This window comes from Engraulis encrasicolus, chromosome 16 (genome assembly GCF_034702125.1).
Source record: "Engraulis encrasicolus isolate BLACKSEA-1 chromosome 16, IST_EnEncr_1.0, whole genome shotgun sequence".
Lineage (NCBI taxonomy): Eukaryota > Metazoa > Chordata > Actinopteri > Clupeiformes > Engraulidae > Engraulis > Engraulis encrasicolus.
Genome location: NC_085872.1, coordinates 31,423,376 through 31,440,875, shown reverse-complemented (window position 1 = coordinate 31,440,875; position 17,500 = coordinate 31,423,376). Strand labels below are relative to the sequence as shown.

Sequence of the window (17,500 nt, the reverse complement as noted above, 5' to 3'; positions counted from 1 at the left end):
TAAGGCTTTGTCACAAGGTACAGTTGGTGTAATGAAGACCATTTCCAGTCTAAACTCAGTTTTGACAAATTACTGTATGTAGTTACTGCACTTTGCATTTGTAGGGCAGTACAGAGTACCGGCTCACACTGGGGCTTACTACGAGCACGTAGGCTTGCTAGCCGTAACCATGGTGGTTGTGTGGTGAATTATTGTAAATGGCCGGGCCCGGGGCCACCGTGTTGTCAGGTAAAAAGGAGCTCAAGGGTGTAGGGTAACAGAGTGGGGGGGTAAGGCTGAGCCCGATAACAGCAGAGATAGGTAGCAGTTTCAGATATGGCTTTGACAGACGGAAAGGTGATCCTGAGAGCCCAGCGCTTGGCCAGGCTGCTTACATTTGCATTATTCATGGGAAAGGAAGAAAGGAAACGATACACTACACTACATGACAGAGTGGACTGGAGAGAGTAAATGAAAAGAGAGAAAGGGAGGAAAAGGAGAGAGATTGGGGAGCTAAAAAACGGAGAGAAAGAACAAGGGAGTGAGGAGAGCGAGAGCGATAGAGAAAGAGAGGATCAAGAGAGAGCGAGGGGGTGAGTTGCTGCTTGTCAGGAGCGGAGAGACAAGCAAAAGCAGTTAACCATTAAAACCGGGGAGTTATTTGTCTAGTCTTGACTTTAACTTTCTACTTTCTTCTTTCAGTTTAAAGAGCCATGACAGCCCGTTATTCTCGCTTGAATGTTTGTCTGCACTGGACTCATAAGGTCATGAAACAGACATGATGACAAATCATGACCACATGGCGGGGGGGCATGAGTAGATTTTGTTTTGAAAAAAAAAAAAACAGAGATAGGGAAGAGCCGTAAGTGAATGAATCAGCCGGGATGAACAGGACGCTGCTGGAGTGAGAAAATGACATGTTGGCGGAGGGGAGAGATTCAGGGAGGTTCTTGCGAAAGGACATGATTTAGGGTGTGGAGAAGAAAGGGTGAGGCAACAGCTATGCTGGGTGTGCTCTCTGGAAGGGTGTGGACAAACACCCACTGTTGCCATTCACTTTTTTTACACTTTTGAACCAATACAATTTTCTTTGTTGACACTGCTAGTTTGTTGCTCCTTGTTGCTCCCTTGTTCTCTCACACACACACAAGCTCTCTCTCTCTCTCTCTCTCTCTCTCTCTCTCTCTCTCTCTCTCTCTCTCTCTCTCTCTCTCTCTCTCTCTCTGTCTAAAACTTTTAATTACTCTCACTTTCCAGAGAATTAGCTCATCGCATGGTTCGTGTTAGAGCTTGCCACACTATATCTGTAAGCAGCATCACAACTTTGAAAAAAAGACCTCTCTCTCTCTCTCTCTCTCTCTCTCTCTCTCTCTCTCTCTCTCTCTCTCTCTCTCTCTCTCCTCTCTCTCTCTCTCTCTCTCTCTCTCTCTCTCTCTCTCTCTCTCTCTCTCTCTGTCTCTCTCTCTCTGTCTCTCTCTCCCTCTCTCTCACACACACACACACACACACACACACACACACACACACACACACACACACACACACACACACACACACACACACACACACACACACAGCTGAACCGGTTTGGGTTAAAGAGTTAAAGAGGCCACAGCATTGTCTGGGAGGGAGAGCGAGTTTCATGGAAATGCAGTCGTGCAGTGACTGGGTCTCCTCTCCTCTCCAGGCAGCCCCCTTCCCACTGGAGTGCGAGTGAAGTCAGAGGGAGGGAGTAGGGTTTCTCTTCTCGGCAGAGCGGGAGTAGACCAGGCCAGGCCATGACACAAAACACACTCACACTTTAACTCATTCAGACCCAGCCTCTCTCTGGTCTCTGGTCTAGGCCAGTGTTTCCCAACCAGGGGTACGTGTACCACTAGGGGTACGCGAGCACACCTCAGGGGGTACGTGGAGAATGGAACATAGTCATATTGAGACAAAGGAATAGATATAGCATGGGCTAGGGGTACTTGAGGTACAACAAAAAGGCTTAGGGGGTACACGAGACAAAAAAGGTTGGGAAACACTGGTCTAGGCCAACAACAATACTGCGTTTGCATGAAATTGTTTGGGTAAACATTTCTTTTGCCTCACCTCTGTGTGTCCACCAAAACACACACACAGACACACAGACTAGCACACAGCCCTGAAACCTCTACTTTGTGGTTGTGCTGGGTTTTTTTTCCGGTTCCATTGTTGGACAGTTTTGAATAACTTGAGATGTTTACACATCTCATGTGTCCACTTTGATAAGTTCAAGGGACTTAAAACTGCCCACGCAGCAAACTCCCCAAACATAGCTGACTTTTAATCAGATTATTCTTAACTCATAGCATAGCTTTCTACAAAAGAAGAAAACTTTTCTGAAAATGCTCCAGATGTCCAGAATGAAGCATTCTGCTTTTATCGGAAATATTCACATTCAGACATTCAGATATCCTTCTTTGAGGTGCTGTTACATCCAAACTGTTTTTGGTGTGCAGGTATTAGTCATTTGGGTGTGTACCAAGGCGTTTAAATCCCACCTGGCGCTGTGGATTAATGTTATTTATGATGGCCATATCTCAGGTACGGTCTGCAAAAACCTGCTGGTCTTAGGGAACCACTTAATATAGGATAGTTTCACTACCCTCAGACAACACAAGCCAGAGCTGGCAGCTAAGCTGTTCATTAACTATAGATCAATGTAAACTGCAGAAGCAGAGATCCAGATCATAAACGAATTGTAGAAAAAAAGTATTTAGGTTACGGTATATACTGTGTTTCTTTTGGCCCAAAGGTGAAATATAAAGGCATTGTTCCGTATATGGCTGGAATGATGACATAGAGAATTCTGACATAATGTGAAGGAGCTGTGTTGAGGTATGGCAAAGGGGACATACGAGGGGACCTTGAATCAACAATAACTGAATAACTGAATAACTAACCCTAACTGCTTGAAAACATCTAGCCTGCCTATTCTTGGACACCAGATGGAAATAAGCATTTGTGCTATAATCTGGCACATTTACAATTACATACATGTTTTAATGTGCAATGTCCTGAAAAATAAATTAAGTAAAGTAAAGTAAAATTAAAGTAGCAACTGAAAAATCCTCAATCCACAAACAAAGTCCAGTCCAGTGCCTACACCTAAACTTGTTATGTTATGACATATTTATGACGCAAACTTTGGCAGTTATAAGGAAGGACATCTTTCGTTGGTAGATAGCCCAAAGCCCTCTGACTTCTCTCTATAGGTGCACTCAGAGAGATGCAAGACAAAGATACTCATCCGAATTAAAGTGATGTGTACAATCTTGTTTACATTTGCAATGTGAAACTAAGGGATTGCTATTATTGATTCCGCTATAGCCCCATAATGCACAATGTTTCAAAGGGGGAACGCTGTAATAGACATTGACACGTTAACTAACATAGTACTACACTACTATCACATAACACAAGGCCTTTAGTAATGCACTACAACTTGGTCAATGCGTTAAAAATGCATGAAATTACCTTCTGTTGGTTGATCCATGCAACGGCGTCGGTAAAGTTCTTGGTGGGTTCGTCCCAACCAATACTTCCACGGTTCTTTCTCATTGTTTGTCCACCCATAGCACCTTGCACCTCCTGCAGCGTCCTGATAGCATCTCCAATACTGAGGGGTACAATGGTTTTCATGTCAGAACTTTGGTTTGTGTTGAGTTTCACACACACAAACACACACACACACACACACACACACACACACACACACACACACACACACACACACACACACACACACACACACACACACACACACAAACGAATAACAACACTGTACAGAAAAACACAAGTACATTGAAGTGGAATACAATGCACACACATGCACACGTACACGTACACGCACACACACACACAAACACACAGTTTCACGGGTAAATGTGCATATATCCTCCTCGCCTCACCCCATCCGGAGTTTATCAGTGGGCTGGCCCATGTACTGCAGCTCCATGGCCATGCTCTTCAGCTGGTTTATACATTCAGACGCGATGCCCATGTTTCTGGTCACCTCTGGCGTCGGCCCTTCCTGTTGTGGAACAACCAGACAAACAGACAGCCGCTGTGACCTTACTGGACCACACAGACACCTATTCAGCACTCAACACCAATGGGGCAAGAGGCTTGACTAAGTGCCACCGCCATGCTGTCATTAAATGTGAATAGAAACTACTCCAGTCTTCCCTTGACAGTTCGAGGGCCAACTCCAGTTCCTTTCTCACTTTATCTTGACCTTACTGAAAACTGAAAAGAACTGGTGGGGTATTGGCTTTACATAAAACAGCTTTTATTACTATAACCATGGGGCAGAATTTAGAAACATTATTGCAGGAGTTGTTGGGAAAAAAACACAAGAAACTGTGAATGTGAATAGAAACTACCCCAGTCTTCCCTTGACAGTTATAGAGGCCAACTCCCGTTCCTTTATCACTGCATTGTGACCTTATCGAAAAGAACTGGTATGTGATTGGCATGACATAAATCAGCTATTATTATAACCATGAGGCAGGATTTAGAGACATTATGGCAGGAGTTAATAACCCACCAGAGTGCCACAATCCAAAACAAAGTTTCAGCTAAGAGCACATCTCAGTCCACACAAATCTCTGTGTGCACATTTAATCAAGAAGCAATCTAAAATCCATTTGTATCTCGTGAACATGTACATAGAGATATGCCTCGACTTAACAGGTATGGCAAGGTAGCAGTACATTGTTATGAATGTGTCATTCAACTAGGGGTTACCTCACTGGATGTATAGCACTGGAATATAAAGGACAATGAGAGAGAGTTTTGAGCATCACTTACATTATGAAGAATCTGGTCAGCTCTGAAGAGGGCATCCATACACTGTTTATGTACATGCTGGGAAGTCTTTTGCAATTTGAATACTCTAAACAACATAAACAGAACCAGTACACGACTCAGTAATCATCATTTAATGAAGCATACCGTTTTCGACATAACTATGACTATTTGAAGCAGAAGTGACATTTCAGGACTTAAGCAAGTTAGCCTATATTCTACTCTGCACAAATCTCAGTTGTCCGTTTCAGCAAAATGTTGTAAGTGTACTTTGAATCTTTTCATGGAAAGGAATGACAGACTTTTGACGTCAGCTGGTTGAATGCAACAACAAAATACAAGATCACATTGCCAACTCAACAACTAACTACTTTTTAGTATAGGCTCTGTCTCTTTACTCGAGTAGTCGGCATTGTATGCGAATGTTTGCATAAAACGATCGAATGCAAGGTGCACAGGCTCTATTCACGCTACTATTTTACATGCCAGAGCGTTCTCATTGCGGTGTCCTGGAAACTACGCGTTTGAGTTTCGTTGGACAATGGAAATGACACAGACGGAAAAGAATACTTACGCTGCTTGTTGTCCTCCTCCTCCTCCCCCTCCACCTCCACCCAGGGAAGTTTTCGAAAAACTCTGGTATTCCGACTGGTAATCATATCCATTCCCACCACCAAAGTTATAACCTCTGTCAAAATCTTGAGAATTAACTCTGCGTCCTAAAGTGTTGATTCTTGGATTGGAACCTCCGTAGGCACTCATTTTGTGATTGTTCGCCACCTGTTAGGAGTCTATACTCCGGATGATCCAACTGCTGTCTGTCTGTTCCTTTCCTTACTGCCTCACCTCTTGGTATCCAACTACGCAGACTGTTACTGACTTACGGAAGGATCCCTATTTGGTCTGTAGGCCACACCTAGAGCTCTAGCCTTGTACCAGATGAAGAATACGCCACGATCACGCCCACTTCACTCCTCTACTGTGAATAATGAAACATTTCTCACGGGGTTGACTTTTGCTGTCGGTTAACAACAAGGAACTTTTCTCAGGGACAAGCGAAATTCTCAGAGAGGTCAAGGTGTTGGGGCAGGCAGGAGAGTTATTTTGCTTAAATTTACCGGAGGACTGCTTGGCCGAATATATTTAACGCAAAAGCTCTTCTACACATAAACCTCGGACAGATGCGTTCGAACAGGCGCGCGCGCTCGCACGCACACACACACACCGCGCGCGCGCGCGCGCGCACACACACACACAACAAATATACACAAAAATAATAGGCTACGTGTACATTTTTAGTTTTAGTTTAGCCTACGTGTACGTAGTTAGTTAAGATGTGTAGGCCTTTGAGTTTTACTGTTCCCAAAAGTGGAGTTTGTACATTTCATTTAACCTACGGATAAAGGCCTATCTGATAGTAGTTTTCTGCTTCAGACAGAATCTAGTTATTTCTTGTCGGCCCATGTATACAAATTTCTCAGCAGTTCTCAGACCAAGTTCTGAGCAGAAAACACAGTTTCGTGAAGATGTGTACGTATTATCCTCACATTTTGACCATAGTGATTGTTATATGACTTTGTCTAATAAACCAAGTAGTCCACATCTTCTGCGATGCAAATATCTTGACAAAATAATATAACATATATGCCTATACAGGAATGGTCAGTTAGGCACATATAAAAATAGGAAAACAATCAAGTGAAGGAATGTAAGAACTGGTTTATAATTTTGATATTGGGTGATAATATGATGGGTGAGCACAAAGCAATGAGGGGTGGCCTAATGTGCCTCCATTTTGCTCCCTTAGAATGGCCAGCTCCATACAAAACTGCAACATGTTTTGGATTGTGTGTTTTTATTCTCAAAGGCATAAAACAGTACAAACACATGGAACCTTTAATCTTTTATTTCATGATGCTGAATGACCATTCAGCGCCACTACATTATTCTTCCATCTTTCACAACCTCTGCCTCATTTTCTCTCGGAGTGAAATCCTGTGTGTGTGTGTGTGTGTGTGTGTGTTTTTATTCTCAAAGGCATAAAACAGTACAAACACATGGAACCTTTAATCTTTTATTTCATGATGCTGAATGACCACTCAGCGCCACTACATTATTCTTCCATCTTTCACAACCTCTGCCTCATTTTCTCTCGGAGTGAAATCCTGTGTGTGTGTGTGTGTGTGTGTGTGTGTGTGTGTGTGTGTGTGTGTGTGTGTGTGTGTGTGTGCGCGTGCGTGCGTGCGTGCGAATGCTTGCACACAATCAAGCACAGCACACACATGTACCGCAAGAAGATGTGCACTGTACAGCCTAACTCAGGTGTGTCAGGGTGGTGCTTGCTTCCACTCATTCGACACCCGCCTTTGGTTTTAGGTGTGGCAGTTTTTACAATCTTTTTTCTTCGCTTCATAGCATCTCTTCAACACATACTCTCTCTCTCTCTCTCTCTCTCTCTCTCTCTCTCTCTCTCTCTCTCTCTCTCTCTCTCTCTCTCTCTCTCTCTCTCACACACACACACACACACACACACACGCACACACACACACACACACACACACACACACACACACACACACACACACGAACACACACACACACACACATTATTGTCGTCATGAACCTTGACTCATCTACAGGCAAAGAAAAAAATGTTGTATCATCAGCAACTCCCACTCCCTCATCTATCTCTATGCCACACCCTTGCTTTACCCCCATGGGACTGTGAGACTACAAGACATGTTTTAATCGCAAGTTCAGATTGCCCAACATGCGATAACAGGCGTGACGATGGTGTGAAAGTGTAAGTGTCTGTGCGGTTCTAATGAAACATTAACTTAATCTAACTGTCGTACGTTCAAACAAGTGTTTTACGGCCATGCATGGTTATTGTTGTCATTCTGACAAGCGTCTGAGCTGACTTTGGTGGTCTCCATCAGTGTTATGTTAAAATCGCGTGAAATACCTTTCTCTTTTCACTTTAACTAGCTAGATATATATACATATTTTACATTAAAAATAAACAAAACACACAAAAACAAACAAAAAGTGTCCGCTAATTGTAATCTAATATAATGTCATGTAATAAAAACACTCTGAAACATCTCTGACACCAACAAATGTCTGATATTATACCACATTTTACAGACTTGTGAAGTGAAGCGTGGTTCACAGACAGTAGTGGGCAGACGCCAGCAAATTCCAGTGCTGCACTCTGTTGATCCTTATTGAAGTTTCACTGTGGTGTGACTACATCCTCATCTGTTAGAGACACACCACAAAGTCTGGCCACTTCCACAACGAGATACAATACTGCACCACCAGGTTGCCTGACACATATCTAGGCACGCAGCCAGTAGGCCACACCCATGGGTCTGGTTTTCCAGTGAATAAGTCTGTGATTATGCCAGTCCAGACACAGCCGATGATGACACTCACCCATGAGCAACTCAAAAACACCTGCAGGAGTTAGACACCTGAAGATGAATGGAAATGAATGGCTTTACGTACTCAGCTCATACGCAGGCAGACACGTCTAACTTTTAGGTTGTTTTTTTTAACTCTGAAACAGCCTCTTACTATCAGCCAAGCCCATATGCAGGCCAACATCCCCAATAGATTGATCTATGCCAAGTGGGTGGACATTGACCTGATCTATACATGCAGGGTTTTTTGTTTGTTTTTTTCTGGCTGTGCGACCCAGGCTGCACACAATTCAACTTCTGTTTGTTGGAGACTGCTGTTGGTCAAAGAATTAGCTCACATGGTTGGCTGCCAGTATCTTGCCCCTCCTCACACAACACCATGTTTATGAACAAAAAAAAACCCATGTGTAGACTCTCTTGCTTCTCTGCACCCCAGCCAGCTGGGTATTTATAAGCTTTTCTTGTGAACCCCCAAATCTTCATCACTTCAATCCCCTTTGTGCTTGGGCTTAATAAGGAGCACTCACTAATAGGCTATCAGGGCTTTGGGAGTGGCATAAATAAACTTGAAACAGTTATTTTTTTAAGCACAGAATAATACATGCTATCTTAACCTCTTCCTTTCCTCCCCACACATCCAGGGCAGTGTACTCTGTTTGAACAAACTCATTCAAATGTCCTGAAATAAATTTGCAGATTGCACCTTGAGCTGTTTAATATCGACACTATGCCAAATGGCTGCCTACTTAAATTTAAACTTATAAAAGTCAAGCGAGTATTTCTTTACAATGTGTCCTTCATCAGTTAATTTCATAAAAAAATGAAATTGTGTTTTTTTTTCTCCGTTTAGTAGTTTAATAGTAGGTCTGTTGAGCCTTAAAACACAAATAACCCTTTATACTACTCAGACTGAAAAGATTGCCTGAGGACACTCAGTGTGTTTTGACACAACCCCTCTGCGTGCGCATTGTGCGCCTGCTTTCTGCAAACAAGGGTGTGAGACTGCCACCAGCACACCTGAAAGTGTTTCCACAGAAACCAGTAGACATTTGAAGCAACACAAACACTTTCCCATAAAGTTGGGTGGAGTCAGCGACGCCACAGGTTTGTACTCGAAGCCTGCTTGGTGCCACTGGCAGAGCAGCCTGTCTGAATTTTGACAGATCTTGTATCAATCGTGTAGATTGGGATAACATGAGTCAATCTGATGAATAGCCATTGACTGCTATTGGATATCCCATTTGAACATTTTTTTTTACAGCCTGAACCAAGTGTCTATTCATGCAGCACTGTTTGTATCAGTAAGCCTATAACCAGGAGGGAAATAGCCAATATAGGCCTACTGTAATTGACAAATGGTACCCTCAGAGAAAAGATAAAACATTTATTTGAGTGTTGTTATTGTTGTAATGTTGCATTACATGACATTTATTTTGACAGCTGTCTTGTTAATGACATAACACATAGGCCTTCACCTTATGCTGGCATATAGGCCTACTGTGTGTGTCTACATAGTTAAGATACATAGAAGGCACAAGGGCATAATAAAAGTATGTACAACTGTGTGTGTGTGCGTGCAAGTGAATAATGCTCTTCATTGTATATTCAAATCAAACGACATCCTCAAGCACACAGTTCAATGCCAACATCAGTCTTCATATCTTGCCAGCAGAGGGCAGAGTGTTCCACCTGGGGGGCAAATAGAGAAGTCTCTCTACACTTACAGTGTATTCTGTGTAATGAAGGAATTGCCATAAGTGTCGTTTCCACCCGTCTAGTTACGAAACATTGCTGTTAATGAAAATGTGTCTTACTGAAAAAAATGTATTAAATTATTTTCACACAATCCCACCATGTCGCATGCAAATGGGTGCAATGGATACAAGACATAGGCTATTACCACCAGTATGGTGACTGGATTTCTCATAACCAACTGAAACAGCAGAGGGCAGCACCTTCGTTTAAAACGATTTTTAAAGTGACTAATTTTCTTCATACGCCCTAATTGAATTAAATTAAATATAGCCTATTACTGTATATGGACAGTGTATCCGTTGCATATCAGCAATTGATAGGCCTACATAACTTCCAAAATTAAATAAAACGCTGAAAAAAAGTATAGACCAGAAACATCAATAGGCCTACAAGTAGAACATTACACTAACCTAGGCCTATATGGCCTACATTTTGCAGTGTTGATTCAACACTTGTGCTTATAGTAAGACTAGAATAGTTATTAATTTAATTTCCATAATGCATAATTAACGCTTTGAAATACACGCTGTACAGAACGCATTTTGCTCATGTAAACCTTTTTTAAACTGATTAGACCAAGAGAGCGATGCTGCATAAGAGGGATACCTACACAAAGCAAACCTTTGTTGAACATGACGACCAATGGAGTTCCGTGGGAGAATTCTCCAATCAAAGTTTAGGGGTGACAGGCGAGGGCGGAGGTTCGAGCCAGGAACCGCCTCTGAGCGTACCGGCTAGATGTTTTCGAGTAGTCATGTGTGTGGGACGCACGGCTAGATGAGAAAGCGAATAGTTGTTTTTTTAATATCTAGCTGAAATGTTTGGTGCCTAGAGCTATCAGTGGTGGGACTACTCAACTATCACCATCACATGACGTAGAATAGTCGTTTCGAGGACTATGTCAAGCACACCACCAGGGGCTCGTCGTTTGGACAGGTGTGTTACCTGTGGCTGTTTCAGACAAGGGGTTGGCTCGGTGTATTCGCTTCACGTCTCCTTCCGCCATAGAGCATTCTGACGAGCTGACCAAACTGATTGGGTAAAGTGGAGGTACAACATTCCTGATGAGCTTCTAAACTGTGTATTAGTCACCATGGCTTTCCTGGAGAGTTTCTAACCGTGCACTATTTAAGTAGACCGTGTCTTAAACCTCGTCGACACGCATTAAATCCATACTTTTGGAGGGAAACCAAGCACACCACGTCTGGATCACACGGAATTGCCTGTTTTAATTTGCTGGTTGATTGGGCACAGCGCTCTCCTGTGCGGGGGCACTGACGCATTGTGGAGTCGACGGGCTGAACTGCCAAACCGGCTGCGCTACAGAGGGACGCCCCGATGTGCGAAACCGCGATGGCCGTGGTACAGCTGGATACAGACGATCACCAACCGGAGAATGGCTTCGTATCTCCCGAAACAACGTCTCCGGCATTGCTGTCGCGCATTGACGGCTGTGTCTTGCCATTCCTCGGGGGATTTGGAAAATACCAAAAACAACTCATTGTCCTGACATGGATCCCGGCATTGTTTATAGGATTCAGTCAATTCTCTGACAGTTTTCTTCTAGCTCAGCCGAACAGCACATGTGTTCTGCCGATGAGAAATGGCTCTAATCTGACATTGAGTCCTTCATCATTATTTAATGGTCAAAACAATAGCCGAGTGAGCGCCCCTCATTTATCGCCAAACGGTACGCGCCACAACAACTACTCGGCCGATGCTCACTGTAGGTGCACAGAGTGGAAGTACGACACGCAAATGGGACTTAAGGAGAATGTGGTCACAAAGGTAAGGTTAGCAAAGCAATGTGGACATTACACCCAACATCAAATGCTGAGTCTTCCAGGCTTTATGTTAGATGTCATTTGCATGCGTTTACAGAATAGCTGGATACAGTGTGGTGTGCCGGGCACTGCCTGGGCTGCAGTCACGACTGGCAGGTTCATGCTACTGAAACAGTCCTGTTCATCCCTGGGGCTAACCAACCGTCACCACTTCTGTTAAACCAAGATACCACACATAGCCTAGCTAAATATTGTGACTGGCCAACATACAACCATCTCTAATTGCGTGCTGCAGGTTGGTGTAAAAGAGACACAACCACATAGGATGGCATTATAGCGTGCCAATACTGCAAAACTGTTATGTGCCAGGCGTTTGCCCACAATGGCCTGTTCGTGCTATAGCGATACCCAGCGATCTGGCTCTCTGAGTGCCTGCGTGGTTTCCCTAAACCAATACTGGGTCGCACTTGAAAATCCCTGTGGACAGCTGGAACAAATTACGGCTGGTCTTGTAAGGGCGATGGAAGAGCATCGATGGGTTAGACCAGCGTGACTCATCTTAAGCAGCTGATGAGGTGCGAGCTATCACGAAGGGGTGTCACCGGGCTCTCCTCGTGCTGACTGTGCCGGAATGCCCCGCTTTTAATAACGGCTGGTCGCGCGCAGAGGAAAACTGCTGCCCCCCATCCACTCATCCACCGGCAGAACGGAAAATCATTTTATAATCCGTTAACCATTGGATATAGTATTTGTCATTTTGCAGCTGCTTGCGCTCACCCACTGTTAAACCATGCTGTGCGCACTTCACATCATTCCTGTATTCGTTTAGCCTTTTATCTTCTTATGATCTTGGCAGAAGAGGTGGCGGGTTTGGATTATGATAAATGCCCTTCAACAGGACACTTGTCTGGAAGTTTACAAGGCATTTCAAGGGAACTTTAGTTAGTCTGACCAACCAACCAGAACGCACAGAGACACAGAGTTCAAACATATCTGCAGACTTCCAAATCATTAGTTCTGCACTCATTCCCTTGACAACTCAGACAGCCAGCCATACAGTGCAGTTGTGAAAATTGCATTCAGTTTTTTTGCCACATAGATAGTTCCTTGTCGGCATACCATGTGTCACGCCATGAACTATTTATGTTTCTAGTCAAAGGTTGAGTATGTTTGCCAAGGGCCTTGTTGAGTGTGGACCATTGGTCTCAGTCAGACTCGGCTCCTCAGATGTTAACTGTACACAGGACAGCCCCCATCAGTAGCCTATGGAGGAGGGATGGGTCCAGCAGAGCATTGCTATGCCACTGGTGTGCTTGGCAATGCCTGCATGCAGAGGCGATTCTAGGGTCAGGTGGGGCCCCAAGCGAAAATGCAAAAGAATGAACATTTGAACCAAAATCACCACTACTGTAGTACAGTATGGGCTGTTATTCACTATATAGGGGTTTGGGGGGCCCCAAGCGGCTGCCAGCCTTGCCTGGTGGCAAGATGCGCCTCTGCCTGCATGAATGGCACTGGGGGAGTGCTACTACAGGAGCTTGGCATGACACAGAGAGCAGGCAGGCCAGTGAGCGTTGCTTTCTAATAAGGCCGTGGTCACATTATGTGAATGTAGTGTGAACCGGTGGGAATCGGAGGCACCCCGGCAACTGCCTGGGCTTTACCGCCAACCATGCATGACATGCAGTGATTAACATTCTGGCTGCGTTATGAGGGGGCCATTAGGGCACATTTTGGAGTGGTCATCAGTACTATGTGGTCATGTAGGAGGTTGTTAGGATACATTATCATCATTATCTTGCATTATGTGTCATGCTCAAAGGGGGGGGGGGGGGGGGACTCCTGCAAGGAAACCCTTGACAGTGCAGAGGTAATCTAGAAATATCCACACCGCTTCACTCGCTAGCTGAATTGAAATGCAACCAACCGTTAAAGTTCAGTTTTACTTTTACTTTCTGACAGCTTTGACATTTAATTGGCAATGTCTGCTTTATCTGTAGGCCACGCATAGACCTACAGTACAGTAAGTGCTAGATATTTCTTTTGCAGACAAGGCTGTTCAATTTTAGCTGATGTGCATATACATTCTTTCATTCACCATGCACTTTTTTGGCCTGTATGTGAGCATACAGATAGGAAACCCAAGTCTAGTCTTCATGACTGTGTTGCAGGGAGACGTGCACATCTTCAGACATATGCCCACTTTAGATAAATATGTTGTTGTGATAAACTACTCAGCTCATTTTGGCCCACCGGCATGTGCACCCTAACAGGTTGTACTAATTTTCTTTCAAATGAGTAGTAATGCACTCTGTGTCTTCCTTTGATTTCCTCCCTGTCTTTCATGTCATGGTTTGATGTTTTATTGCTTTTCTGGTACATTTCTTTAGGGAAGTGAAGGTGAGCATACAAGCCGCTCCCAGTTCCAATCCACTACACAGAGCACTTAAGTTATGGCAAATAACAGGTGCCATAAGGCCACCAAATTAGAGATGTTTATTTAGCCAGTCAATTCTAATCCTTATATCTCACTGTAACTGATTTGACACACATCTACATCATCCGTTTCTGTAAAATCGTGGTGACAACTGGACTTTTATCAACTTTTTTGCTGTTTGAAGCCTCTCTTCTATATTTTAATTTATTTATTTTCTAAAGAGGCTCTAGTTTTGGCTCCTATCTGAACTCCTCTTCCTCTGCAGCGTGACACGGTTGGCCAGGATATAGAGATATCCCGCCATGCCAGGAAGGGTGAGCATATGGGACATAAGTCACACGGGTGACGCATGCAGTGTGGACAAGGGGGACACTACAGGCACAGGAAGGTTTTGCGCTTCCTTCAACTATTGCACTAGGACTAGGTTAACGGGTCCATTCACAGATAAGCACAAATGCACATTCATGCACGCGCGCACACACACACACACACACACACACACACAGCGACGCACACAGAAACCAACACAAACACATTCATGTGCACTTGTGTGCAAATAAATGCACGCACCAATGCGCAGGTTAGTCCTCCTTATACACACAGTTGCATGCACACAAAAATGTTGCACATGCACATATACACATGAACACTAAAACCACATAAGATCATACTCATGCACACACGTAAGTATGCATGTGTGTAAATGAATGATGCACTCACCAATACACACACACACATACAAACATGGCTTGCATATTTGGACACATGGCACTATCTCTATTACCTTCACACATGAGTCTGGAAGTACAAGATATTGTGTTCATGGCGTTCCTACTACTACACAGAATTTTTGCTGTGTTGTGCAGACAGTGTAGAGACAACCCAGGCTACTGTAGGACACAACCTGCAAAAGTGCTGATGGAGTGAAGAGACTATAGTGAAAGCACACCTGGGAAACTCCTACTCTCATTGTCATTGTGACAGAGCACTCCACATAGTGACACAGCACTCCTCACTGCACACAGCGAAATTGCATTTATGCCTCATCCGTGCAAGGAGGCAGCCCCCTGTGTCTTCCCAAGAGAGCCGTGCGGCAGGACGGTACCATGCTCAGGTTACCTCAGTCATGGAGGAGGATGGTGGAGAGCACTGGTTAATTACTCCCCCCACCAACCTGGGGCACTGGGAGTCGAACCGGCAACCTTTGGGTTTGGGATACAAATCTGACGCCCTAATCGCTTACCCATGACTGCTCTAACATGGCAACTATAACGTGGCAATCATAAAGAAAATGGAGAGGAGTGCACCCACTGTACTGTGTAGGACTACTCCAGCTGGAGTGAACCAGTGTGTGAAAGTATTTCCTTCTTTCTTTTTTGGATGTGATTGTGTTTTCGAGAATGTAAGTTTATCCCCAGCCTGATCCTCCACCAGGCTCCTGGGCTGTAGCAGCAGATCCTGGATCCCGGATCCGGGCCAGGCCTGTACTGTACTGTACTGTACTGTGCTGGCCTGGGGTGGCAACCCAGGCAGCTTGGCTTTCGTTTGCAAGTCGTAGTTTCATTTGCGAGTTGCCAGCTGTCTGTGTGCTCTGCTCTCTCTCTCCCTGCGAACAGCAAGCAGAGGAGAGCAATGCAGAGCAAATCAGGGGAGCACAGTCTCTGTGATAAGGCCCTAGCTGCACAGCCCAGCCCAGCCCAGCCCAGCACAGGAGCACTGTGATGGGCTCCCCTGGGGAGCGAGACACTGGGAATGGCCAAGGCTGCTGCTCTAATTGAGTCCTGGCCCCGCAGGGCCTGTGTTAATGGGAACTGTACTCTAATGGATAAGTGTATAGTCTCTCTCTCAAACACACACACACACACACACACACACACACACACACACACACACACAGGCTGCGAGTTCTGTGTGGAAATCACTCTACATTGCTTATGCATTCCAATAGTAACCCATGATATGGACACCGAGGCTATGTTCAGTAAGCTGATGCGTTATTTACAAAAAACAAAGACTCTGCTCATCACAAATGAGCTTGTTAGTTGTCAGTGATGGTGGCGTTCTAATTGCTGACATTTAACAACGGAGAAGTAAAATGAAAGGAGAAGTCTGATGCGCGGAACAACATGCTTTATAAGTGGGATCGCTGTCAACCGGTAATTGGGGAATGGTGTAAAGGTTAGCTCTGCTCTCTAACTCTGTTCCACCTCCTGTGCCCTGTGTGCTAGTGCGTGGACACATAGACAGCACCTCAAGGATGTTTGTTTTCCTTCTTATGCTTTCACCCCTGCACCGCTCGCTGTTTATAACTATGGGTTTCCGTCACATTAAAGAGCACTGAAGAAAAGGCCACATTTGACTCTTTTCCACTTCCGGTTTTCTTCCATTTTGCTTTTCGAATAGGTACAACACAGCTCAATCGTGATGCAAAAATGTGGCGGCCAAGTCGCGCTGTGTCGAGCTGTAGGTCTGCCAGAAAACCGGCTGTGGAAAAAAGGCAATTGTGGGTCATGATTTTTTTTCCCGGCTACGTCCACTTCAGACTGTGTTTGATGACCAGTATATTACATAACACTTAGCTGACGCTTTTACCCGAAGCGACATAGTTATTTTACTGGGTATTGGTTACAGCCCCTAGAGCAGTGTTTCTCAACAGGGGTGCCGGGGCTGCGGAAACGTGGTTGATAAATAAATTATGTAATATAATGCATATTTGTCTAAATTGATAAGTTAATGCTAGTCAGTGGAATCTTTCATGTGCCATTTACGCACAATAAAGTAAATGTCACCCCAGTCAGCTGTAACTTCGAACGTAGGTCGTCTGACGTCTCCAAATGTGTTACTTTTCTAAGCTTGTGTGGTATTGGATGCGATGCCATGTTACGGCTTGTTGGTTTGGGGTGCCTTGAAATTTTTCATGAATTGAAAGGGTGCCTCGCCTAAAAAAAGGTCCTAGAACAATGTGTAGTTAGCTGCCTTGCTCAAGGGTACTTCAGCCATGGAGGAAGGAAGGGACTGGCAATTGAACCTGCAACCATGTGATCTGCAATCAAATTTCCTAACCATTACACCATGGCTTCCCCAAAGATTACACGACATATTACTAAGGCAGGTCAAGAAGCGCAAGGGTACTTCAGCCATGGATGGAGGTGTAGGGAGAGATAGGGTGGGATTCGATCCTGCAACCCTCTGATCTTAAGACCACCTCCCTAACCATTAGGCCACGGCTGCCGCAGTAAGAGGTAATTTGAGAATGCTGTTGTCCAGGTTTTGAGTACTGTATGGCT

The 17,500-nt window shown here is 44.5% G+C and overlaps 2 protein-coding genes across 3 annotated transcripts in view; one reads left to right on the top strand and one right to left on the bottom strand.

Annotated features, from left to right (window-relative positions):
* dspa (desmoplakin a) overlaps window positions 1–5,699 on the bottom strand; it is a 29,302-nt gene extending 23,603 nt beyond the window's left edge. For both annotated transcript variants that reach the window (XM_063219383.1, XM_063219385.1), the window contains exons 1-4: window positions 5,387–5,699; window positions 4,816–4,900; window positions 3,915–4,036; window positions 3,481–3,622 (exon numbers count right to left, since the gene is read on the bottom strand). In XM_063219383.1, coding sequence (XP_063075453.1) covers window positions 3,481–3,622; window positions 3,915–4,036; window positions 4,816–4,900; window positions 5,387–5,574 — 537 coding nt within the window. In that variant the 5' untranslated portion in view covers window positions 5,575–5,699. The remainder of the gene's footprint in view (window positions 1–3,480; window positions 3,623–3,914; window positions 4,037–4,815; window positions 4,901–5,386) is intronic.
* A 5,059-nt stretch (window positions 5,700–10,758) lies between these two features.
* slc22a23 (solute carrier family 22 member 23) overlaps window positions 10,759–17,500 on the top strand; it is a 55,232-nt gene continuing 48,490 nt past the window's right edge. The window contains exon 1 of the mRNA XM_063219381.1: window positions 10,759–11,780. Coding sequence (XP_063075451.1) covers window positions 11,331–11,780 — 450 coding nt within the window. The 5' untranslated portion in view covers window positions 10,759–11,330. The remainder of the gene's footprint in view (window positions 11,781–17,500) is intronic.